The 23,462-nt window shown below is 36.0% G+C and overlaps 1 protein-coding gene across 2 annotated transcripts in view; it reads left to right on the plus strand.

Moving 5' to 3' along the window:
* The window catches only part of Map3k7 (mitogen-activated protein kinase kinase kinase 7), a 68,939-nt gene extending 46,219 nt beyond the window's left edge, over window positions 1–22,720 (plus strand). For both annotated transcript variants that reach the window (XM_090338423.1, XM_090338424.1), the window contains 4 exons: window positions 11,489–11,594; window positions 17,018–17,079; window positions 17,819–17,934; window positions 19,754–22,720. In XM_090338423.1, the coding sequence (XP_090194549.1) occupies window positions 11,489–11,594; window positions 17,018–17,079; window positions 17,819–17,934; window positions 19,754–19,934 (465 nt within the window). In that variant the 3' untranslated portion in view covers window positions 19,935–22,720. The remainder of the gene's footprint in view (window positions 1–11,488; window positions 11,595–17,017; window positions 17,080–17,818; window positions 17,935–19,753) is intronic.
* The last annotated feature ends 742 nt before the right edge of the window (window positions 22,721–23,462 follow it).

Below are 23,462 nucleotides of genomic sequence, written 5' to 3' on the forward strand. Positions count from 1 at the left end.
TCCTTGAGGTAGCTCAGACAGAACTGTAACTTAAGCCATTATTGACTATAGTAGAGTTTAACTACCAGTTATATACAAGTAGCTCAGTCATTGTTTTTTTTTGGTTAGTCATCTTAATTCACTCAATGTCATTTTTTTATATTGTTCTCTAAAACAAAGGACTAATTAGAGGATGTTTTTGTTTTATTTTCAGTTATACAGTAATTTTAAGAATACAGCATCTGAAATAGTAAAAATCACAGCATGGTCCTTTTTATGGGAAATTTTAACATGACTTATTATAAACAATGATTTAATTTCTGATAATATACATAGTACTTTAAATCCTAAAAAGTTTTCTTATTTTTATTTTTATAAAATACCTTATAGTTTGGAGATAATTTATAGTTACTAATAAAAATGTGGAAGTCTTTTATATTCATCAACTACAAAAAGCAAGATCTTTTATTTATACCTGGAAACATTTTATATACAATCCATAATGCCTACACACGTGTACACATCTATCCTTAAAATATAGAGATGCCAGATACATTTTGTTATTACAGATTGTGTCATATTAGTGACTTGAAATCCTTATGCCTTTATTCATTAGCAGTGTTTTCAGCATACCTGTCTTAGTGAAGCCTCTGAACTTTTGGCTGCTGTTTCCCCTTTTTCTCCCCCACAAATATTTGAAAGCTTTTGTCAGTCCATTTAGTAGCAGTTAGTTTGACATCTGCTTTGATTCTGTGGAGGCCTCATGAGCTCAGCCTTTTAAGCTCTGTTTACTATGGGTGTTGACATTCCAGTTATGAGAACCTCTAGCCAAGTATCTTCCCTTTGACTAGGAGTGAGAAGCTGGCTCTACAACACAACAGGAAGAGCTGCTACTGGGAGTTCTTTTCTCTGAACTCTATGTAAAGGCATAGCTGTAATTCAGGATTTAATATCCCTATGCTAGGCCTTACTTCTTCATAAGCCCTATATAATGTGGAATTGTGATTATTAACTGATTTACAAGACCTAGTAAAACAGGGGAGGCAAGCTTTGGTTGTAGAGCAGTTATTCACAAGAATTATTGTAGACTACTCAAAAAGGTTTGGAAAAAGAAAGTTTGACATAGCAATAACACCTGTTCTAAAAATAGTTGGTATACAATCATTGTACAACTAGTATTTAACATCGATGTGTTTTTTCAAAAATTTCAGGATGAGAATGACAGATAGCAATTCTAATGTACTATTAAATCTCTGATAAGTGACCAGTAATTTAGATCTCTTTAAGTATTATGAAGGTAATATATATTACTTGAAAAGGAAAAGTATTTACAATGTGAATTTCTAAAACTTGACGGTGCAGTACTTCCTGAAATTTGTCAGAGTAGTAATTAGGTAGATACTCAAGTTCTTTTGTTTCTTTTTTTCCTGGCTCTGGCAATTAATAAAGAACCTGAAGAAAATCTAGCCCATCTAGTACAGTTATCAGAGGAAATGGAAGGACTTTTTGATAGTGTGGATTAAAAAGAGTTTTTGCTTGGACTCTTGAGACATAATTTTAATAAAATCACTTAGACTTTTTTTCTGTAGACTAAAATTAGGTTGGTTGGTGTTATTTTTTTTAGCAGAATAGCAGACAATGTGAACTTCTTAATTAGCAATGTAGGTATGTATGTGAAAGATTATACCTTCACACACACACACAGAAACACACACACACACACACGATCCTGGGGCTTGAACTCAAAGCCTGCACTCTGTCCCTGAGCCTCTCTGTGCTCAAGGCTAACGTTCCACTACTTGAACTACTACAAGCCACTTCCAGCTTTTTCTATTTATGTGGTCCTGAGGAATCAAACCCAGGGCTTTGTGCATGCTAGGCAAGCAGTCTATCACTAAGCCATATTCCCAGCCCCAATACATTAAACATGGTTATATTAATCAGTTTATTAAACACACCCATAATGCATCTGGCCTTCTCAGGGCGTTGAGAAAGGAAAAGGGGGGAAAAAGCCCTAGAACTTAGAAAAAATCATATTAAGTGAAGTAAGCCAGACTGAAAGGAACATAGGCTCAATAATTTCTCTCATTTGTCATAATTAATATAAACCTTGGACTCTCCTAACAGGTTTACAGTAGGGCAAAACCTAGATATATAAGGCCATATAGGATGGGGCTAAATGAAAGGACCTCCAGGATATAAAAATAAAAGCCATATAATGAGTGTCCTTAATGTACTAGCTATTTCTCATCTCTTTTGCTGTCACTTGGTTATCTCATATTGTTACAGTATCTTGCCTTGTTATCTGATATATTGTATATACGTGTATTTGTTTATTTGAAAGAGAAAAGGGAAGGGGGGAAACAAGACTAGGGGAGGGGGTGGGGGAGGGAAATGGGGACAAAAACATGAGAAAGGGTAGCAATGTTATTGAAGTAATGCATCTTCAATCTGGCGACTGTAATGTAACCCTTCTATTAATTACAATAAAAAATATATATTTTTAAAAACCCCTAGATATCCCAAACAACGGACAAAGGCCTCATATCTAAACTATATCAACAACTCAAAGAATTGAATCACTCCAAAACTAACCTCCAAAGTAACAACCATCCCATTAAAAAATGGGCCAAAGACTTAAAGAGAGTCTTCTCTGAAGAAGAAACAAAAATGGCCTATAGACACATGAAGAAATGCTCAACATCTCTGATCATAAAAGAAATGCAAATCAAAACAACTCTAAGATTCCACCTCACTCCAGTTAGAATGGCCAGGATCAGGAAAACGAATAATAACAGATGCTGGAGGGGATGTGACCAGGAGGGATCACTACTACACTATTGGTGGGAGTGCAAACTCGTTCAACCACTATGGAAAGCAGTGTGGCAGTGCCTCAAAAGGCTAAACATAGAACTCCCCTATGACCCAGCAATTCCAGTACTTGGCATTTACCCAACCATCCAGAAACAAGGACATACTAAATCCACTAGCACAACAATGTTCATTGCAGCACTATTCACCATAGCAAAGATATGGAACCAACCTAGATGTCCCTCAGTTGATGAGTGGATCAACAAGTTGTGGTATTTGTACACAATGGAATTCTATGCTGCTGTCAGAAAGAATGACATCGCCCCATTTGTTAGGAAATGGAAAGACTTAGAAAAAATCATATTAAGTGAAGTAAGCCAGACTCAAGGGAACTTAATCTCAATGGTTCCCCTCATTTGTCGTAATCAGTAGAAACCTTGGGCTCTACTAGCAGAGATCTGCAATAGAGCAAAATCTTGATACATAAGGCCATATAATGTGAAGCTAATTGAAAGGACCTCCAGGATATTGAAACAAAGGCCATATAATGAATGATTGTTGTCCTTAATGTACTATGTTGTCTCTCATCTCCTTTGCTGTCGGTTATCTCATATTGTTACAGTATCTCACTTTGTTATCTGATATATTGAATTTATTTGTATTTGGATATTTGAAATTTGATAGGGAAGGGGGGAAAACCAAGACAGGTGGGGGGGGGGGGAGGGAAATGGGTACCAAGACATGTGAAAGGGTATCAATGTATGTGAATTAATGCACCTTCTATCTGGCAAATATCATGTAACCCTTTTACTAATTACAATAAAAAAAAAGAAAAAATAAAAACCCCTAGATATCTAAGAACTGATCTGACTCAGAGGCCTCAGTATTGAGCTTTATTATTGTCCTATTACACATACTCTCCCAGAACACCATTACTTTAAAGAAAATCATGCTGAGACGATGGCAAAATAAGAGCAAGTCTATTTTATAATGTTTAAACAAAAACAAGATGCTACCACCCATAATATGCTGAACACTGTCCTATTCCTTTCCCAATATGCTGCTCCTTCAGCTTGGCTCTGTCCTTACTCTGATCTGATTTCTGTATGGAATTGTCCTTACTGTTGACAGCAGCCAATTTAGAAGAAACCACTCCTCTAGATTCTTCCAAAGATCACTCACTCAAGTCTAAACTTTCTATCAGTTTATTTCTAAAACCTTCTTGCTGAGATACCTTTCAGGACCTCATCAACCAACATTAAACTCAACTCTTTATACTACAAATATATATGTATTCCAAGGAGACTGTTGGACAGCATCAGTAGTTCAGTTCCCAGGGAGCTTTTGGGACAGATCAGAGTTACATGTTCAATTCTCTTATCAAATAGAGAAAACCGCCATAATCACATTTGCCATTTGCAATACAAAACTTCTTACCCAGCAGGTCCTTAAGTTTTAATTGTCTAAATATCAACCCTGTATAATAAGTACTTTCTATTTCTTCATTTGTAGGTGACAAACTGAAGATTAGAGAACTTTCATTGTATCATACTTCTAGTAACTTGTTATAAAGAGTTTTATAAATTTGATTCCATAGCTCAGAAACTGTATATACTATTTCTGACATAGAAAGTTGAGTATAAGCTGGGCAGGTGGCTCACGTTTGTAATCCTAGCTACTCAGGAGGCTGAAATCTGAGGATCACGGTTCAAAGCCAGCCGGGCATTAAACACCATGACTCTTATCTCCAATTTACCACTAGAAAACGGGAAGTGAGGCTGTGGCTCTAGGTATAGGGTGATAGCCTTGAGCTGAAGAGCTCATGGACAGTGCCCAGGCCCAGAGTTCAAGCCCCATGACAAACAAACAAACAAAAAAAAACCCAAGTTGGGTATAATGTGTGTTAAAAGTAATCCTTGTTTAATAGTTTTGTTTCTGGAATTCTGCCCCATTTTTTAAGGAGTTTTCAGTGATGATGTTTAACTACACCATATTGTATAAGGCTAACCTTTAATAAATAATACAATATTTGTAATATGATAGTTTGTGCAGATGACCATACAAATTTATTTTTATATCTCTAAAATATATATTCTCAAGTGTGCTTATTTTGGTATTGTATCCAGTAAAGACTGTATTCAAGATTCCTCCAGAGCGTGTGCCATCAGTGAAAAAAAGCACAATTTCATGGTGATAGTTATAATTATCTAGATGTTTAGACACATTGCATTTCTATATGGACTTGAGAATCTTCTTTTACTGGTCAGACACATGATTTTGGACAAGGTCCTTAATTCTCCAAAGCTTCAACATCCTTATTTGCAAATTGAGACTTTTTATACATCCCTTAATTCTCACTACATGTGAAAATACCAGATGGGCAGTAAATGCTAATCCATGTGTACCTACCTCCTGAGAGGTGAGCCTTCAACCGCCCTTGGTACAACTTTCTTGCTCTCATGATGGTATTATTACTATCTAGAAATAAAATGAAAATACTACTTAGGAAAAAAAATCTCCAACACTTTATCCTTTATGTCATGAGAAAATGTGTGTCAAGGATCATAAAAAGTATTTCTTTCTCTTTCCTTTTTTAAAATTTTATTGTCGGGGTAATGTATAGAGGGGTTACAGTTACATTCGCCAGGTAGTAGGTGCATTTCTTCTCACACATTGATACCCTTACTCATGGTTTTTGTCCCCATTTCCCTGTCCCCACCCCCTCCCAATCATCTTGTTTTCCCCCTTCCCTTTCCTAGTTCAAATAAACAAATAAATGTAGATGCAATATTCCAGGTAACAAAGTCAGATACAGTAAAAATATGAGATTAACCAAAGGACAACAAAGGAGAAGAGAAATAACATAGTACATTAAGAACAACAATCACAAGATAAACCTCTTGTGTCTATATTCTAGAGATCCTTTCATTTAGTCTCATCCTATATGACCTATATACCTAGGATTTGAGCTATTGTAATCCTCTGCTAGAAGAGTCCTAGATATGTACTAATTATTACAAATGAGGGAAACCATTGAGCCTATGTTCCTTTGGATCTGGGTTACTTCACTTGATATTATTTGCCAAGTCTTTCCATTTCCTGACAAATGGGGCCATATCATTCTTTCTGATGGCAGCATACATTCCATTGTGTATAAATACCACATCTTCTTGATCCAGTCATCTACTAAGAGGCCTCTGGGTTGGTTCCATATCTTTGCTATGGTAAATAGTGCTGCAGTGAACATCATTGTGCTTAGTATGTCCTTGTTTCTTGATGTTTGGGTAAATGCCAAGTAGTGGAATTGCTGGGTCATAGGGGAGCTCTATGTTTAGTCTTTTGAGGAACTGCCATGCTGCTTTCCTGAGTGGTTGAAGGCGTTTACACTCCCATCAACAAGTAGTAGAGACTCCTCCTGGCCATATCTGTTGTTATTATCTAACTGAAGTGAGGTGGAATCTCAAAAGTTGTTTTGATTCATTTCTTTTTATGTCCAGATATGTGAAGCATTTCTTCATGTGTCTATAGGCCATTCTTACTTCTTCAGAGAAGTCTCTCTTTAAGTCATTAACCCACCTTTTAATGAGATGGTTGTTTCTTTGAAGATTTGTTTTGAAGAGATTTAATTTTTTTAGGCTTAGATGTATTTTAGATATGAGGCCTTTGTTGTATGGCTAGTAGAGATCTTCTCCCACTCTGAGGGCTTTCTGTTAATGAAAAGTGTTTCTTTTCACTGTCTTTTTCTCATACCATTATACATATCATTTAAGTCCACCATGGAAAAGCATTAATTATTTGAATCAACATAATGTTTCTTGTAAGAAGTTCTCATTGTAAATACTTTTCCTTTTCAAATAATACATATTACCTTCATAATAAATTACTGGTCAGTAATTACCTTACTTTGTCTATTTTCAATTTGCATTTTAGTGTAAATGTTCTGCTAAACTTCTTAATCACACATACATAGCATGATAGTTTTGAAAAATCCCTGGTTCACAATAACCTTTCTAGTGATTAGTTTAAATAATACTAAAAATTGCACAATTTTATTGTAAGGAATTTTAATTAAGCCAAAATTAAACAAAACTCATATCATTAGGTTAGAAAGAATTATTTTAATAATATCATCTTGAATAGATTGAATTGAAGTACTTGAGACTTCTATCACGGAGAAAGTACCCATGAATCCACTTTACCATTTACATCCATTTTTTTAAACTATTTATACTATGAAAATGCCACTGTTAATCAGCATTTAATCTCTGTAATTTTTGCTTATATAATTTTAGCAACTGAGCGTTCTGAGGGTTTTTAAATAGCTTTAAATATTAGCACTGGGCAGAAGTTCTTTACTTAATGAAAACATTTCTCTAGTCTTGCAGGTGAGATATAAAAAGCCTCAGTTTTATTTTTGTCTGTAAAATAGCTCCTAATTCCTTTTTATAAATATAGAGAGAAAATTCTGGTCAGAAGCCAATTCTAGTTCATGTCCGCTGTCGGTTACTTGCCCCTGTAGTTTAAATTTGGCTTAGTGTTCCTCCGCTGGGTTCTCTGCTGTATGGCATTTCTGTATTCTCTTAGCAACTTTCCTAAGCAATCCTGTGGTAAGTCAAGTTCAATTTATATTTTGTAGATGTTATAGTTTATATGGGATAGAATAAAGTGATTGTAAATGTCTTAAAAAAGAGAACAACCTAGATGGAGATTTTTTGTGGGTCCATGTCTCATCCATACCATATGATCCATGAATAAATGTGGAGTCAGGATTAGAACCTGGGAAGGGAACCATAGCATAGTAAGAGGAGAGAGTAACATCTATCTGTTGTGTATTTCTGGGTGAAAATTTCATAAGTGAATGATGACAGCCAATGAGTGAACAGTGCATTTAGTATAATGTACATTGTATTCTTCCTCAAGCATGGTCTGATCGTGCACAAAGAATGAGAGGAGCAAGAAGGACCATGTAATATTGAAGAGAGGCTGAGCTAGAACTTACGAGGATTAAGAGGCGAGAAGGATGATGAGCATGATGCACAGGGCACCTCTAAGTTAGTATGAAGGAAACTTAATTTGGGGGAGATCTGTCTGATTCAAAGGTAGAAATTACTTATGTTTAAAAGTTATAGTTTACTGTTTTTACTAAATAGTTTTGAAATTTTTAACATTCATGCCTAGTAATATGTTTACTCATTTTAAATAAAACTAGGAAATGAAAGTCAGAATTCTTGCTAGCACTATTATTTTTATTTTGTTTCTATTTTATTTGTTTGGCAAGTCTATCAGTCAGTTTCAGTTACTTAATATTTTTAGTGTGTACACTTAGGCCTTTGCTTATCAGTATTCATATTTTATCTTTGGACCTTTATGTCTTTTGCTAAATTGCATGCTTAGAAACTTATGGTATCTGTAGTTGATAAGCTTGGTTTTTGCTCGAGAAAAAGAGAGAGCGAGAGAGAGAGAGAAAGTTGTGAATGGTATATTGACTTCATTATTCACATTTTTGTTTGCTAAATAATTTGAGGAGGGCACAGATTTTTCCATTAGCACTTAATAGATTTTATTTCACATTATTCTGGTTTTCCTGTTGCTTTGAAGAATCGAACTTGTAATTTATATGTAAGGACTAAGTACTCCTTATCTGATATTTATGAAGCCAGTTATTTAGAATTTCACACTTTTGGGGGGGGTGAAATTTGAAATACTTGCAATTGGGGATGAGACCCAACAGGGTCAGTTATTTTATATGTATACCTTATGCACATAACCTGAAGGCGATTTTATATAGTGTTTTATAAGTGTGTTTGTATTTTTACTATGACTTGTCACATGAGATCAGGTGTGGAATTTTTGACTAGTGGCATGGCGACAGCATTCCAAGAAAGTTTCTTGTTTCAGAGCCCTTGTACTTTCAGGTTGAAGGATTAGAGTTGCTTAACCTGTGATCTGCCTCTTTTCATTGCATGCTATTTCAATCTTGTCTTTTTTTAAATTTTTTTTCATATATATTTTTATTGTAATTAATAGAAGGGTTACATGATATTTGCCAGATAGATGGTACATTAATTCCCATACATTGATACCTTTTCACATGTCTTGGTCCCCATTTCCCTCCCCCCACCCCCACCCCTCATCTTGTTTTCCCCCCTTCCCTATCCAATTTCAAATAACCAAATGCAAATATATCCGATATATCAGGTAACAAGTGAGATACTGTAACAATATGAGATAACCAAGGGACAGCAAAAGAGATGAGAGATAACATAGTACCTTAAGAACAATCATTCATTATGTGGCTTATGTTTCTATATCCTAGAGATCCTTTCATTTAGCGTCCTACTATATGGCCTTTTGTATCAAGGTTTTGCTCTATTGCAAATCTCTGCTAGGAGAGCCCAAGGTTTCTACTGATTATGACAAGTGAGGGAAACCATTGAGCCTATGTTCCTTTGAGTCTGGCTTACTTCACTTAATATGATTTTTTCTAAGTCTTTCCATTTCCTAACAAATGGGGCAATGTCATTCTTTCTGACAGCAGCATAGAATTCCATTGTGTACAAATACCACATCTTGTTGATCCATTCATCAACTGAGGGACATCTAGGTTGGTTCCATATCTTTGCTATGGTAAATAGTGCTGCAATGAACATTGTTGTGCTAGTGGATTTATTATGTCCTTGTTTCTGGATAATTGGGTAAATGCCAAGTAGTGGAATTGCTGGGTCATAGGGAGCTCTATGTTTAGTCTTTTGAGGAACTGCCATACTGCTTTCCATAGTGGTTGAAGGAGTTTGCACTCCCACCAATAGTGTAGTAGTGATCCCTCCTGGCCACATCCCCTCCAGCATCTGTTGTTATTAATTTTCCTGATCCTGGCCATTCTGACTGGAGTGAGGTGGAATCTTAGAGTTGTTTTGATTTGCATTTCTTTTATGGCCAGAGATGTCGAGCATTTCTTCATGTGTCTATAGGCCATTTTTGTTTCTTCTTCAGAGAAGACTCTCTTTAAGTCTTTGGCCCATCTTTTAATAGGATGGTTGTTACTTTGGAGATAGTTTTGGAGTGATTCAATTTTTTGAGCTGTTGATATATTTTAGATATGAGGCCTTTGTCTGTTGTATGGTTGGTGAAGATCTTCTCCCACTCTGTAGGCTTCCTGATTAGTTTACTAGCTATGTCCTTTGCCGTACAAAAGCTCTGCAGTTTAATGCAGTCCCACTTATCCAGCCTTTCTCTGATTTGTTGTGATTCTTGGTCCTTATTAAGAAAGTTTCGACCTGTGCCAAGGAGGCCTAGTGTATCTCCTATTCCTTCTTGTAAAGTTTTCAGTGTGTCGGCTTTTACCTCCAGGTCTTTGATCCATGTGGAGTTAATTCTAGTGCAGGGTGACAAAGAAGGATCCAACTTTAGTTTTCTGCAGGTGCTTAAGCAGTTCTGCCAGCACCACTTGTTGAAGAGGCTGTCTTTCTTCCATTCAATCTTGTCTTTTCTAGTATTGTATCTTGTATTTTCTTGTATATATGTCCCATGTTGAACTCAGGATGTAGGTTTGTCATATATATATATGTATATATACACTCCATATATATATATATATATATATACTCCACATATATATATACATTCCATATTTATATATATACACACTCCATATTTTTATAGTTGTGATTTGTCTTCCTCCCTGGATTCTGTGGAAATACTCTATAGATGTACAGTGCATACATTTCCTCCTCTATCTAGTACCAGCATTTAAAAAGACTTATCCACTGTGCTCCTTTTCGTCTTTTTTTGTTGTGGGGGAGGGTGGTAGGTAATAATGGGGTTTCATTGTATAGTCCAAGCTAACCTCAAACCTAAGATCTTCCTGCCTCAGCTTTCTACATGCTAGTATTACAAGCCTGGCTTGTTGTGTGCTTTTGTTGGTAAATTTTCTTCTAGTTTACTGTTTTTCTTAGAAACAACTCTGATCTGGCACATGATTGAGATTCAAAGTCAAATTGAAGAGACCTAATTAACAGCAAAAAAACATAATTGGAGACGTGGCTCAAGCACCAGCCATAACTGAACAAGGATTGCAAGAGCTTGACTCCCCTAAGTTCAAAAGAAACTTGCCCTGAGATTTAGCTTTAAAGATTTCTCCAGCTTTACCTCCTATCCACAGAAGCCCAAAGCTTTGTTAACATAATAGTTCTATGGCTGATACTCAGTTGAAGCCCTTAGCTGAAGTAAGACTGCAACTTAAACCCTTCCTAGTCTTGTAATCTTGCTTTGTTTCTGGTCTCAAGAGTATTTCTCCCAAGCTCATCACTTTTGAAAAAGTATTGTGTATGCGTGCATATAAATTCCTTCATATACATAGGTAATAAATAATCTTGGCGGGTTTCTTTTTGTTTTTTGGGAATGTTTCAGGTCCTCTACTAATGAAAATGGAAGTCTATCTTTTTGCCTCTAAATGAAAATGATGTCAAAAGTCACATTTTGAGCTGGGTGCCAGTGGCTCATGAACTGTAATTCTAGTTATTTAGGAGGTTAAGAACCAGATAATTGTGGTTCAAAGTCTTCAAGACTCCCTCTCCCAAAATGCCCAGAAAAGCGTGAGCAGAGCAAGCAAGCAAGGGTGCTACACAGAAGGCCATGAGTTAAAATTAGTACCAACAAAAACAAAGTCACATTTTCTTCCTCCTGTCCCTCCTTACAGGTGAGCAGTAGGTCATCCAGTCCAAGTGTCAGAATGATTGCTACCTCAGGACCAACCTCAGAAAAGCCCGCTCGAAGTCATCCATGGACCCCAGATGATTCCACAGGTGATTTTTCTCTGTCCTCACTGTGCCGTGAAATCCACTTCATCATGTTCATGTGTGTCTAGATAAACATTACATAAGAGTTTAGATTTTATATTCATATTACCAGCTACTTAGCAGAAAATACTCAAATGTTGTTTTAAGTACTTTGACTACCTTGTAATGCTTTCAGGAACTAAATGTCTATTTTGAAGGTAGGAATTTTTTTTTCTTCCCTAGGTAAGAAGCATATTTTTGTGTAATCTGTCACTAACCTGGGTGACAGATCTTCAAATAACTAAAACCAAAATGGTTAAAAAAAAAAGTCATCATCTTCATTTCAGTCTTGTAAGGACACAAATACCCTTTGCCTTAGTAAGAATACAAATGTGTGGTGGTTGACCTTGTCAATCATTTCAACTGGTAAGGAGACCTCATTATATAGACCTTTAAAAGCCTGTTCAAGCCATAGAACTTCCCAAACATGAATCACCTCACAACGTTAATATTAAACCTACTATTTGAAAGGACAGATGGAATAGTTGCATGTTGTCAAGCAGTGAATACATTTAGTGAAATTAGCTTTCACGATGTAAGAGAGCACCATAACAAAGACTGAGCAGTTTACTTAAGTAACATTTTTTTATTTATATTTTATTAGATCAGAGAAGGAAAGATGATCTCTTAGACTAAGCTATTTGAGATTTTACATAAGATCAGCTATGTTATTAATAGTTACAACTGAATTGAAATATAAAAGCCAGTTTTCTGTCTTCAGAAACTAAAATACAATTCAAATATTTATAGGTATTTGGCAAGGCTTAGTCAACTTTATAATTTAATTTAAAAAATTGAGTGGGTGGCCTTTTCTGTGCCATGTATGAGGGAACTATGATTAGCCAAGGGTGTACTATCTAGTTTTAGTAAGTTTAAATTTAGCGGTAGAAAAACTCCTCTAATTTTCATCCCCATCACAGTTCAGTACTGGCATTCATCATAGACATTCCCTTCCCCAGTGGTGGACAAGGAAATGATCTTGTCAGATTTTATCATTCGCATGAGGTACTGCCAGCTACTTTTGGAACTAAGGGCGTAATCTGCCCAACATTGCAGCATTTTTTTCAAATCTGTGATTTGATTGGCAGAGCTTCCAGGCTTCAGCCTAGACTCTTCTAGACACATGAATCAACAGTGCGGCAGGTTGTCAGTCACAGGAGTAAAATCAGGGTTTCCTCAGCCATTTCCCGTCACTGCTGTACACTCCTGCCCTTCCACGCCCTCCTTCCCATACCTAAAAACATCATACAACAGCAACAGCCCAAAGTATTGCCTGATCCCAGCTACCGTAGCAACTGAATTTTGTCTTTGCTTTGAAATGTTTTTCAGATATATCCCAACATGCAAGAATTTGTCCCTAATAGAATAAAGTATCAGGAACAAATAGTTAAGGTGTTTTTTTCTTTGAAAAATTATTAGTGTAAGCATACGTCAAAACACCCTACTTAATAAAGCATTTTTATATAAGTGTATGTATTTAAATATATTTTAGTGATTTCTTTGTGTTTTGAGAGAAAACTAAAACAGTATAATAATCAAAGAAATTAATGAGCATTCTTTTATGTATAATGAATACAAGGGAACATATACCCAGAGATCATATACATGATCCAACGAGAGAAAAATGTAGACCAGCAGAGGGAGCCGCACAATGCAGAATTAACAGAAGAGAGAGAGCTTCTATACAAAGAACTTACACACAGAAGAGACATGGTCCATTCTGTGTAAGCATGATATAGCTATGATACACATTAATATGGTGTGCGTATCATAGTACATGACTAAATTTACAAGTTGAGTGCTTTAATAATTAAGAGAAAAAAACAGTTAAGTTCTTAAGCAGGCAGTATTCCCATATGAAGAGAATTTATCCTTTAAAGAATATGAAATAGCAGCAAGGGTTATATTGGGAAGAACAGAAAAGAAATTTTACCTAACTTAGCCAAACAATTCTAAATCTTAATGTTTAAGTGCAGAATAGATTGTATTAGCAGGTGAAGCATTAAAAAAGAAACAAATACTGTCATCCAGGCAGATCACACCTGTAAGGCCGAGCTCACAGATTGAGGCCAGCCTAGGGGGTGAACACTTTATAAAACCTCATCTCCCCGGGTTCGATTCCTCGGTACCACATACATAGAAAAAAGCTGGAAGTGGTGCTGAGGCTCAAGTGGTAGAGCTCTAGCCTTGAGAAAGTCCAAGGACAGTGCTCAGGCCCCGAGCTCAAGCCCAGGACTGGCAAAAAAAAATTACACTTTGGGGCCGGGAGTTTGGCCTAGTGGTTAAAGTGCTTGCCTAGCATGCACGAAGACCCGGGTTCGATTCCTCGGTACCACATATATAGAAAAAAGCCAGAAGTGGTGCTGAGGCTCAAGTGGTAGAGCTCTAGCCTTGAGAAAGTCCAAGGACAGTGCTCAGGCCCTGAGCTCAAGCCCAGGACTGGCAAAAAAAAAAAAAAAAACCTCATCTCAACAGAAAAAAATAGGTGAGGTGGGCACGTCTGTCATCCTACCCTGATATAAGGTATAAATTGGATTGTGGTCCAGGTTGGCCCCAGTAAAAAAGTAAGATCCTGTCTCAGAAACAAAACAGAGAGTTCTGGAGTTGTAGATCAAATGGTAGAGCACCTGTCAAACAAGTGCAAGATTTTGACTTCAAACTCCAGTACTACTACATCCTGCTATATGTGACAATTGTAGCTATTAGAAGCTGGATGCTTAATTTCAACTTAGCTACAAGAGAAAAAGTGAAATCTTAGAAGTTTTAGGGGAAAAAAAGTGAAGTTCAATTAAGTTCACCATGGAAAAGCATTAATTATTTGAATCAACATAATGTTTAGTTTGTTTTCCTTTAATTTCCAAGGCAATAAAATACTTAGTTCTAGAATATGTATGTGCATATAAACATATATGTATATGACATAATGAATTACATGTCAACGATTTAGGAAAGAAGAACCACAGTTGTGGGAATGTTAAATTGAGAATATTTTTCTAGGATACTTAATTTTTAGTCAGGCAGAAGTGATCATTTTTAGTTTTAGTTTTTTTGCAGAAAGTAGTTTTTGCTTGGTGACATAAGTTTGAAACTGCTGCAGAGGACTATAAAGAAAGGTTGATCAGAAAAATAACAAATTAAGAGTATTTCTTGTGTAACACTGTAGAAAAATATATGTGTGTTGTTTTAGGGTAAATGCCTCAAGGCTATACTCCATTTTTTTTCTGTGGCATTCCAATATCTACTAAACAATGCGTGTCCCCATTGGGAGGCTAGGATCAGACAATGGTAAGTACCAGGCCAGCCCAGTAACCCAGGAGCCAGATGATGTTTCAACTTTCTTTAAATTATACTTTTATTATCTTTGAGCTGTTGTACAAAGGCTTTTCCATTCAACATGTCAGTTTATAAGTACATTGTATTTTGATCCATACCACTCCTTTAAAAACTTGTCTTTCCTGCCTGACTCCATTTGGTCTTCACCTCATTTTGTATGATTTTGCTTATTAGAACGCACAGTGTATCGCCTAGGCTGACTTCCAGCCCACAGTTTTGCTTCTGCCTCCCTGAGTAGCTAGAATTACAAATGTACAGCACCACCCCCAGCTCAGTGGCTAAAAACATGCCTGAGGGGTGGAAGCCTAGTCAGGAAGAGGCACTAAGTCCAGTCACCAGCACTTCATTTAAAAGGAAAACCTAGACAGACCATCAATGATCAATAAGTCAGGAGATTTGTGAATGATCCTACCTCCTTAGTTTTCCATTGGGGTGAGTACAGTGCTTTCACTGTTCTCCTCCCCTTGTCTTATCCACACCACTCTTGCAAGTACTCTGGCAATTTTACTGATTAGAAACATAAAAGCTATGCACTCAACTGTTCGGTTAAGATTGGCTAAATGCTTGTTAACTAGTATGATTATTTGGTGTGTGACATTAGGCTACAGTTCTTTCTAAATCTGTTTTCTTTCCATACTGTGTATATGTATAGTATGTATAAGATACTCTCATATTTCTTTTTTTTTTTGGAGGAGGGGGGTCAGTGGTGGCACTTGGACTATGGGCCTGGGTGCTGTCCCTGAGGTCTTCAGCTCAAGGCTACTGTCCTACCTCTGAGCCTGGGCATTGTCCCTGAACTCTTTAGCTCAAGGCTACCACCCTACCCTTTGAGCCACAGCACCACTTCTGATTTTCTAATGGTTAATTGGAGATCAGAGTCTGACGGATTTTAGTGCCTGTGCTGGCTTTGAACTGCAGTCCTCAAATCTTAGCCACCTGAGTAGCTAGGATTATAGACATGAGCCACTGCACCAGGCCAACTCTCATATTCTTTAGTGACTCCCATTAGAGGCTGGATTAGGACACATTAAAACCTATGTACGTTGGAAATGAACCACTGAAAAAGATGATCTACTTTTCCCCTTTCCCTATGGACACTCAGGTTGACAGAGTTGGATAAGCCTTCCTATAAACTGAGCATGGTAAAGAAATAGAAAGGTCACCTATTACTTTTTGATTTTACTTAAATAAGGCCTTACGTTTTAGTATACTGTGTTCTATTCAATTAACTTAAAATATGCTTATATGTTATAATTGACATCCTCTTTTTTATCACTAGAATTCAGAAGCAGATCCTTTTTCTTGCAATACTTTTAGTTTAATGTGTGTTACTTTAGGGGAGAAATATATTCTTTTTTTTGCAAGAAATTAGAAATACATTTATTTTAGATTAAAAAATTGCATGAATATGACATCAAATAGAGGAAAATGAGCATATATTTGTTACCTGTGTGTATGAAGAAGTATGTGTGTGATATACTGCTGCACTCATGTTGCATATATATAAACAGACATACGTGTACATTTATTTTTGGTTTATAGCATGAGTATCACTTCTAGAATTCCCATTTTATTTATTATTTATTTCCATTTTTTATTATGGCATTTTTCCTATTATGACTACAATCAGTGTAAATGAAATATTAGCTAAAAACAATAGCGTAGAAGTAACTATAACCTATAGAAGGAAAATACTTGATAAAGAATATGACTATAGGCCGGGAGTGCAGCCTACTGGTAGACTGCTCACCTAACATGCAGAAAACCCTGAATTCGATTCCTCCATACCATATACGCAGAAAAAGCCAGAAGTGGCACTGTGTCCCAAGTGGTAGAGCACTAGCCTAGCTAGGCCCTAAATTCAAGCCCCAGGGCTGGTTAAAAATATAGAGGGGGGTGGAATATAGCTGTATATTCATTGTATACTTAATTCAATTAACGAGAAAATGATATTCTATGAATGAATGATATTCTATGAATGTTTTCTTGCATATATCCATGAGGAATCACAGAAGTGTGATGCAACACAAAGTGTTACTATTCTGCTTGAATTTCAGATACCAATGGATCAGACAACTCCATCCCAATGGCTTATCTTACACTGGATCACCAGCTACAGGTATCACAATAAAAGTTTGCGGCTTTCTTCTCAGGTAGTTCATGAGATTGACAGTTGTGTTCATTTGATTGAGGATGATGATCACATGTTGATTTATTTATACTTTTAGTTGGCCTCCTTAAACTTCAAAATCAAATGAAATGACTTTTAGTTACATTAATCAGTTATAAAATTAACAGAATCATATGATTTTATTCTAGCGTCATCTTAAGATATTTTCTCTTCAAAATTGTCATGGCATTTTCACTCATTCATATTTAGTACATTTTCTAATGTATTCTTATGTATATAAGACTTGAGCCTGAAAGTCTGAGTATACGTTTCAGTGATACCTTGTGTATATAAGAACTACGAACATCTCTTAGGAACTAGACATTGTGGTACAAGGCTGTCACCCCCTGCTTACTGGGGAAGGAGGAGAGAGCACTGAAATAAGAGACACAGAAGCCAAGGCCAGCTTGAGCAACATATAAAGCATTTCAGTATGGTACCATTAGTCCACCTGAAATATCATAGTAGAGGTTTCAGGTACTGTGGTCATGATTCTTTGAAACACAAAAGAAAACAGCAATCGTCAGCTTAAGGTTTGGGTTAATACTAAGGTTTTCTAGGGCCTGTTTTATGCCTTTTTAAGAGTGTATTGCTTTCTGTTACAAAACTATATTAAACAGTCTATTTCTTATTCTCAGATACTGAAGTTTGATGTAATAATGTTTTGACATTTCTGATTTCTTTTCAGCCTCTTGCACCGTGCCCTAACTCCAAAGAATCTATGGCAGTGTTTGAACAGCATTGTAAAATGGCACAAGAATATATGAAAGTTCAAACAGAAATTGCATTGTTATTACAGAGAAAGTAAGTTTTTTTCTGAATAAAAATAAAAAAATAGAAGTATTTGGAGTTTAAAATATAGTGAGATGACAGCCTTGTTGAAGACATGAAAACTTAAATTCTAGTATTAGTCACTAAACATATTTCAAGCTTAAAATTTATATTGTTTTAAGGGTTTTAAAATAGTTTTCATGCTAAATTTAGCCCTTTTGACTATATCATATTTATTAGCATTAAGGAAAGTAAATTAGGGCTGTGAACCAAAGCATCATATGGTTAAATTAAAAGGTATTTAGATTTATTTTTACAAGTATTGTTTAAAATGTATTGTTTCCTTAGCTATACATAAAACAATTTGACTTTATAATGTCTAGTTTTGCTTTGACTTAATAGACTTTTGTAGATTCTTTCCAAATGGATGTTTAAAAGAACAAGATTTTTTCAAGGCTTTTTTCATATCTTTTTTTTTCTTTTGAAAAATTTTATATGTTTTTCTGAGTTAGAGAAACTGTCTTCTTCTCATCTATAGGAACTTCAGGCTAGCTGTGATGGTAATCACCTGTGGTAGTCCCACACTTAGGAAGGTAAAACAGGTGCCGGGAGCAGAGCCTAGTGGTAGAATGCTCACCTAGCATGCATGAAGCCCTGTGTTCAATTCCTTCGTACCATGTACACAGAAAAAGCCAGAAGTGGCCCTGTGGCTCAAGTAGTAGAGCATTTAGCCTTGAGCAAAAAGTGTCCAACGACAGTGCAGGTCCAGAGTTCAAGACCCACGACTGACAAAAAAAATTCTATTTATGAAGCTGATTTATGGGTGGTGATTAAAATAAATGTTTATGTATAGCAGTTGAATCCCCTTATTAATTTCAATCTAAATGAAAATTACTACTTTCCAAAGTGATCTGTGAAGTTTTCTCTTTATGCATCAAAAAAGAAGAAAATAGTTTTGTCATAATTTACTGACTTACGTTAATTCAATTTGGTATGCTAAAGCTAAGCCTAGGTAAAAAATTAAATCTTGCAGTCTGGAAGTAATACAGTTACCTGGGGAACTTCTGGCACTCTGAGAAGGCTCTCCATTTCTAGTTCCACACAGGCTCCTGTGCACCTGACCTTCTGAATATCTGTGCTGGGGAAGCATGGCGGGAGTTGGGGGCTGTGAAAACCATGACAGTTTTTCTTCCATTTTAAGTTCTTTAAATGAGAAATAGTAGGAAGTAATTGTGTTTAACTGCTTTGTGTTATTCATTTATATCCAGTGACCTCTCTTTAGAAACGAATGGTTATTATCACCAAACAAAAGAGACTCTAATAAAGGACTCTGGGGATGTGTTTGTAAATATCAGTAGCTTAAATGTGGCAGTTGGTATTCACCTCATCGTTTCAAAATAGGAAAGAACTTCAGTGGGTTAGCATCTCTTTTAGTTAGCTTGTATAGACCCTGTTAGCTACTACTTGGTGTTAGAATTTCATAGGATTGTGACATAAGGATATGAACATGAATGCATGGGTCTAAAGAATTACAAAAATTCAAGTGTTATTTCCCTGTAACCTGGTGAATCAAATTAAACTTTCTGAAACATATTTTACCACTTTATCTGCTTCAGTAATTGTCTAAGTGAAGACACTTGTTGAAAGGATAATGGCATTTGTGTGGCTGCACCTGAAGAGTGGGTGATTGTTTCCATTCTGGCCCATAATCTCACCGGAGTGGTGTACTTAAGATCCAGAATGATAGACTCGGAAGAAAAATTATCATTAATTGCATTTCCATCATCACAGTAATTAAAGCCATGAATTTTTCCATCGTGTGTAACGTTTTTTTTATGGTATTTGTTTTTAGGCAAGAACTAGTTGCAGAATTGGACCAGGATGAAAAGGACCAGCAAAACACATCTCGTCTGGTACAGGAACATAAAAAGCTTTTAGATGAAAACAAAAGCCTGTCTACTTACTACCAGCAGTGCAAAAAACAACTAGAGGTCATCAGAAGTCAACAGCAAAAGCGACAAGGCACTTCATGATTCTCCGGGATTGTTCAGTTTTAAAATATGCAAAGAAAAACTTTTTTTTTTTAAGAAAAGAAAAACCCTTACGACAACTCATGAGGGTCAGCTTTTTTGGTGTGTTCTGAATGCCAACTGCCTATATTTGCTGCATTGTTACATCGTTTATTTTCTTCCATGGCCCATATGCAAGTTCACTGTCTCATTACATAACTTGATGGCACCTGTGACGTGGACACGCAGCAGTTGTCAGCTTCAGAACAGATGCAGTGAACTGTGGCTGTATGTGCATGCTCATCGTGTGGAGGCTAGCCTCACCAAAGGTGGGGAATCAAACTAGCTGCTGTATGCAGACATTATCCATGTTCCCCTCTTGGAGGTAGAACCTCAAGAATGGTTTGGTTTTGTATCTCATCTCAAGAAACTAATCACTGTTTTTCCAAAAGGTGGTATGCACCAAGCTAAAGACAGGGTATTATAAATCTAGAGTAATTGGTGGCACATTACAGAAATACAGAACCTTTGGCATGAGATTAGAGCGAGTACTTTGATGGCAACACTTCCTTGGGGCAATACTGAACTTGGTCCCATTTACAGGTAAGTGGCAGCTGCTGTATCTTATGAAAGCAGTTTGCCCATTTTCACTTGACTTAAAATGGTTTGTGATACATTGAGCAAAATGGAGCTCTTTTTTAAGGACAAATATTTTTAATTCTGTGCGTGTTGAAACAATAAAGCTTTTGTGGCTAGTATTAATATCAAGTAAAATTGAAGTGCAAAAGAACGTGATCTAGCTTAAATGATCATGTAATGATTATTGAATTGTTTTACCATATATTTGAAAGTACTGAAATCACAGAAGTAATTGCTTCAGGTAAATGGCTTGGGCTTAGATTCCTTTTTGTTACTCTAAATGAGGAATAAAGCAGAAGTTATTTAGTAACAGAAGTTAAAGAAGTGAAAATAAATCCATCAAGTGTCCTACCTAGCCTACACATTTGGCAAGCCCATTCGCAGTACCTGCTGTCTTTCAGCACTTGTCAGAGAGTTTCAACACTTATAAGGAGAATGTTTATATTCTTAACACTACTTTGCTACCAACCTTCAAAGTTAACTTAAAGGTAATAATAAATATCACTGAAATATAAACTATACAAGCTCTATTTTTTCAATTGGTGTTTAAGTCACCATCAAGCTTGTTTTTTTGTCATATTAATGTTTTATGGAGAGAAAATAAAAATGAAGCATAATTGCTAAGACTGCTAGAATTCTGTCATGATGGCATTATAGTTTCTGCTCTGTTTCAGATAAGCAAATTGATGAACTTATCAAAAGTATTATTAAAAATGCAAAAGTAGGCATTATTTTCCTCCCTTCCCCTGAGTTTTATAATGAATCTCTGCTGTATAAAAGCAATAAAGGTAAAGGTATCTTTACTAAGTTGTGTCATTTGTAGCTTTGGGGAACTAAATGTCCTCTATCATTTAATTTAAGAAAGAGAAGGATTATTATTCCAAAATAATTGTATTATTTAGCTTAAATTGATATTGGGCTCAACATTTTATTAGTGAAATAAAATTGACATAGAAAGTAACTGTAGCGAAGCCAAGCTGGTCCTGGCACTAGGATTTGAGTGCATCTGTCACCCCACCAGAAGGGACCCAGTCACCTGAAAGCGGGGTATCTTGATGTGTTCAAGTGTGAATACGAAGGTTTAGCTCTCCATTAGTATTTAGCATTACAAATTTCAAATTTCATTTCTAGTTTTGCTCTATCGTAACATAGTGAAATGGGATTATTACTATTATTATTACATGCATTCACTTCATTTAAAGTATCTAAATAGGTAAATGGATTAAAATAGGAAAGTTAGGCAGTTGCTTATTTGTTTACAATAAATTCTTTAGGATTTTCAGTATTGTAGTTGTCCTGGACATTACGTGCAGTTCAGCCTTCCTCATTGCCAGTCGCACACTTTCAAGTTCCAGTTATCTCTCATGATGGCAAAAGGATGCTGGGTATAATGGAAATCCCCAGACATTTTCATCATTGTCTTTACACATCATACCCTCAGACATGTTTTCAAAGAGCTAAACTTGGTTTCCTACTTCTCATTTGATCATCTGTTCTAACTCATTTTGGGGGAGCAGCAATAACAGAAAGGCAAATGAGTCACTAAATTGCCCTAGTCTAAGATATTCAAACAATCCCCGAATAAATACTAATTACACTGTATTGGCACCTCCAGGAACAGCAAGCAGAGCTTTTATCTAATTGAGAGTAATCCGTCTCAGCAGTAGAAATTGCTTTTTTGAGGTTGAATAATAAAAAGTCAGTTAAGAATGTTTACTTAATAACAACACAAAATATTGGAAAGATTTGTTTAAACATTATTTGCCTAATATGTAACTTTTTTTCTTTAGCATTTGGATGTTATTCAAGTTTTTGTCATGTTCCTCATTTTAGCTCCTGCTTGTGGCCAGCAATCACAGGTCTGTGAAACTGGTTTCTTTCTGTAAATGTGTGTTATTTCAGTGCTCAGCACCTCTCTTCACTTGGTGTAGTAAGTTCTAATTCTGTTCTCATTCAGAACATTTTATGTAAAATGATGTAATGCAGAAACTCTTGTGCATAGTATGTAATGGAAGGAAGCTTTTTAGATTTATTTTTGTTTTTAATAAAATTCAGATTGTTACTCTATTGTGGTATGTAAAAATGGTAACGACTTTCTATCAGCAAATGAGCAATGAGGTGTTCCGTTTGTGCAGAAACTAATAAAAGCCAAAACACAAGTGTTCATAGGATATCCAACACCGGGGTGGTGTAAGCATGATCTTTGAGATGCTAAGTGATTAAGCAGTTCAGATTTTAGGATTAATTGGGTATTCTTCAGTTTTAGGAATGTTTGTATGAAATAATGCAGCATGTAGTTGATTCTTTTCATTAAGATCTGATCTCCCCTAGTTTTTCTAAGTTATGGTGTTTCACTCCTTTGTGAACTAATCTTCCAACTTAGGAAACATTTGCAGTTGAATGACAAAGGAAGAGAATTAAGAAGTTTTGTGGCCACTCTTTTGGCAGGCCCAAAACCAGCATGGAAACTGATGTGTCTTAAACCTAAGGCCGTTCTAGAATTTAAAATTCCCTTCGTTTTTTGTGAGCTGCTTCTGCTTTTATGTTCACATACTCACTTCATTTTTCTCCCCTTCCACTGAAAGATGTGACCAAAATGGGTACACAGGTAAATGCTACCATGCAGCCTGGTGTACAAACAAGATTTGTTCTCCAGTCCACAGAATTGAGGCATAACCTCCCCTTAGCAGTCCTTCCCACAATTTTGGTGTTTCTTGTTTTTGCTTATTTTAAAGGGGTTCTTTTAACTAGAACGTAAATATGCAATGAACTGTATCCATTTAAAAGTATAAAGATGAAGTCAAGTACAGTGCTTCATATCTATAATCCCAGCCAACTGGGAAGCGTGTATGAGAAGATTGCAGTTTGAAGTCAACAACAAAAACAAGTCAGCAAGACTCCATCTTTCCAAAG

Source organism: Megascapheus bottae, chromosome 8, assembly GCF_031878675.1.
Source record: "Megascapheus bottae isolate mThoBot1 chromosome 8, mThoBot2.hap1, whole genome shotgun sequence".
NCBI classification, from domain to species: domain Eukaryota; kingdom Metazoa; phylum Chordata; class Mammalia; order Rodentia; family Geomyidae; genus Megascapheus; species Megascapheus bottae.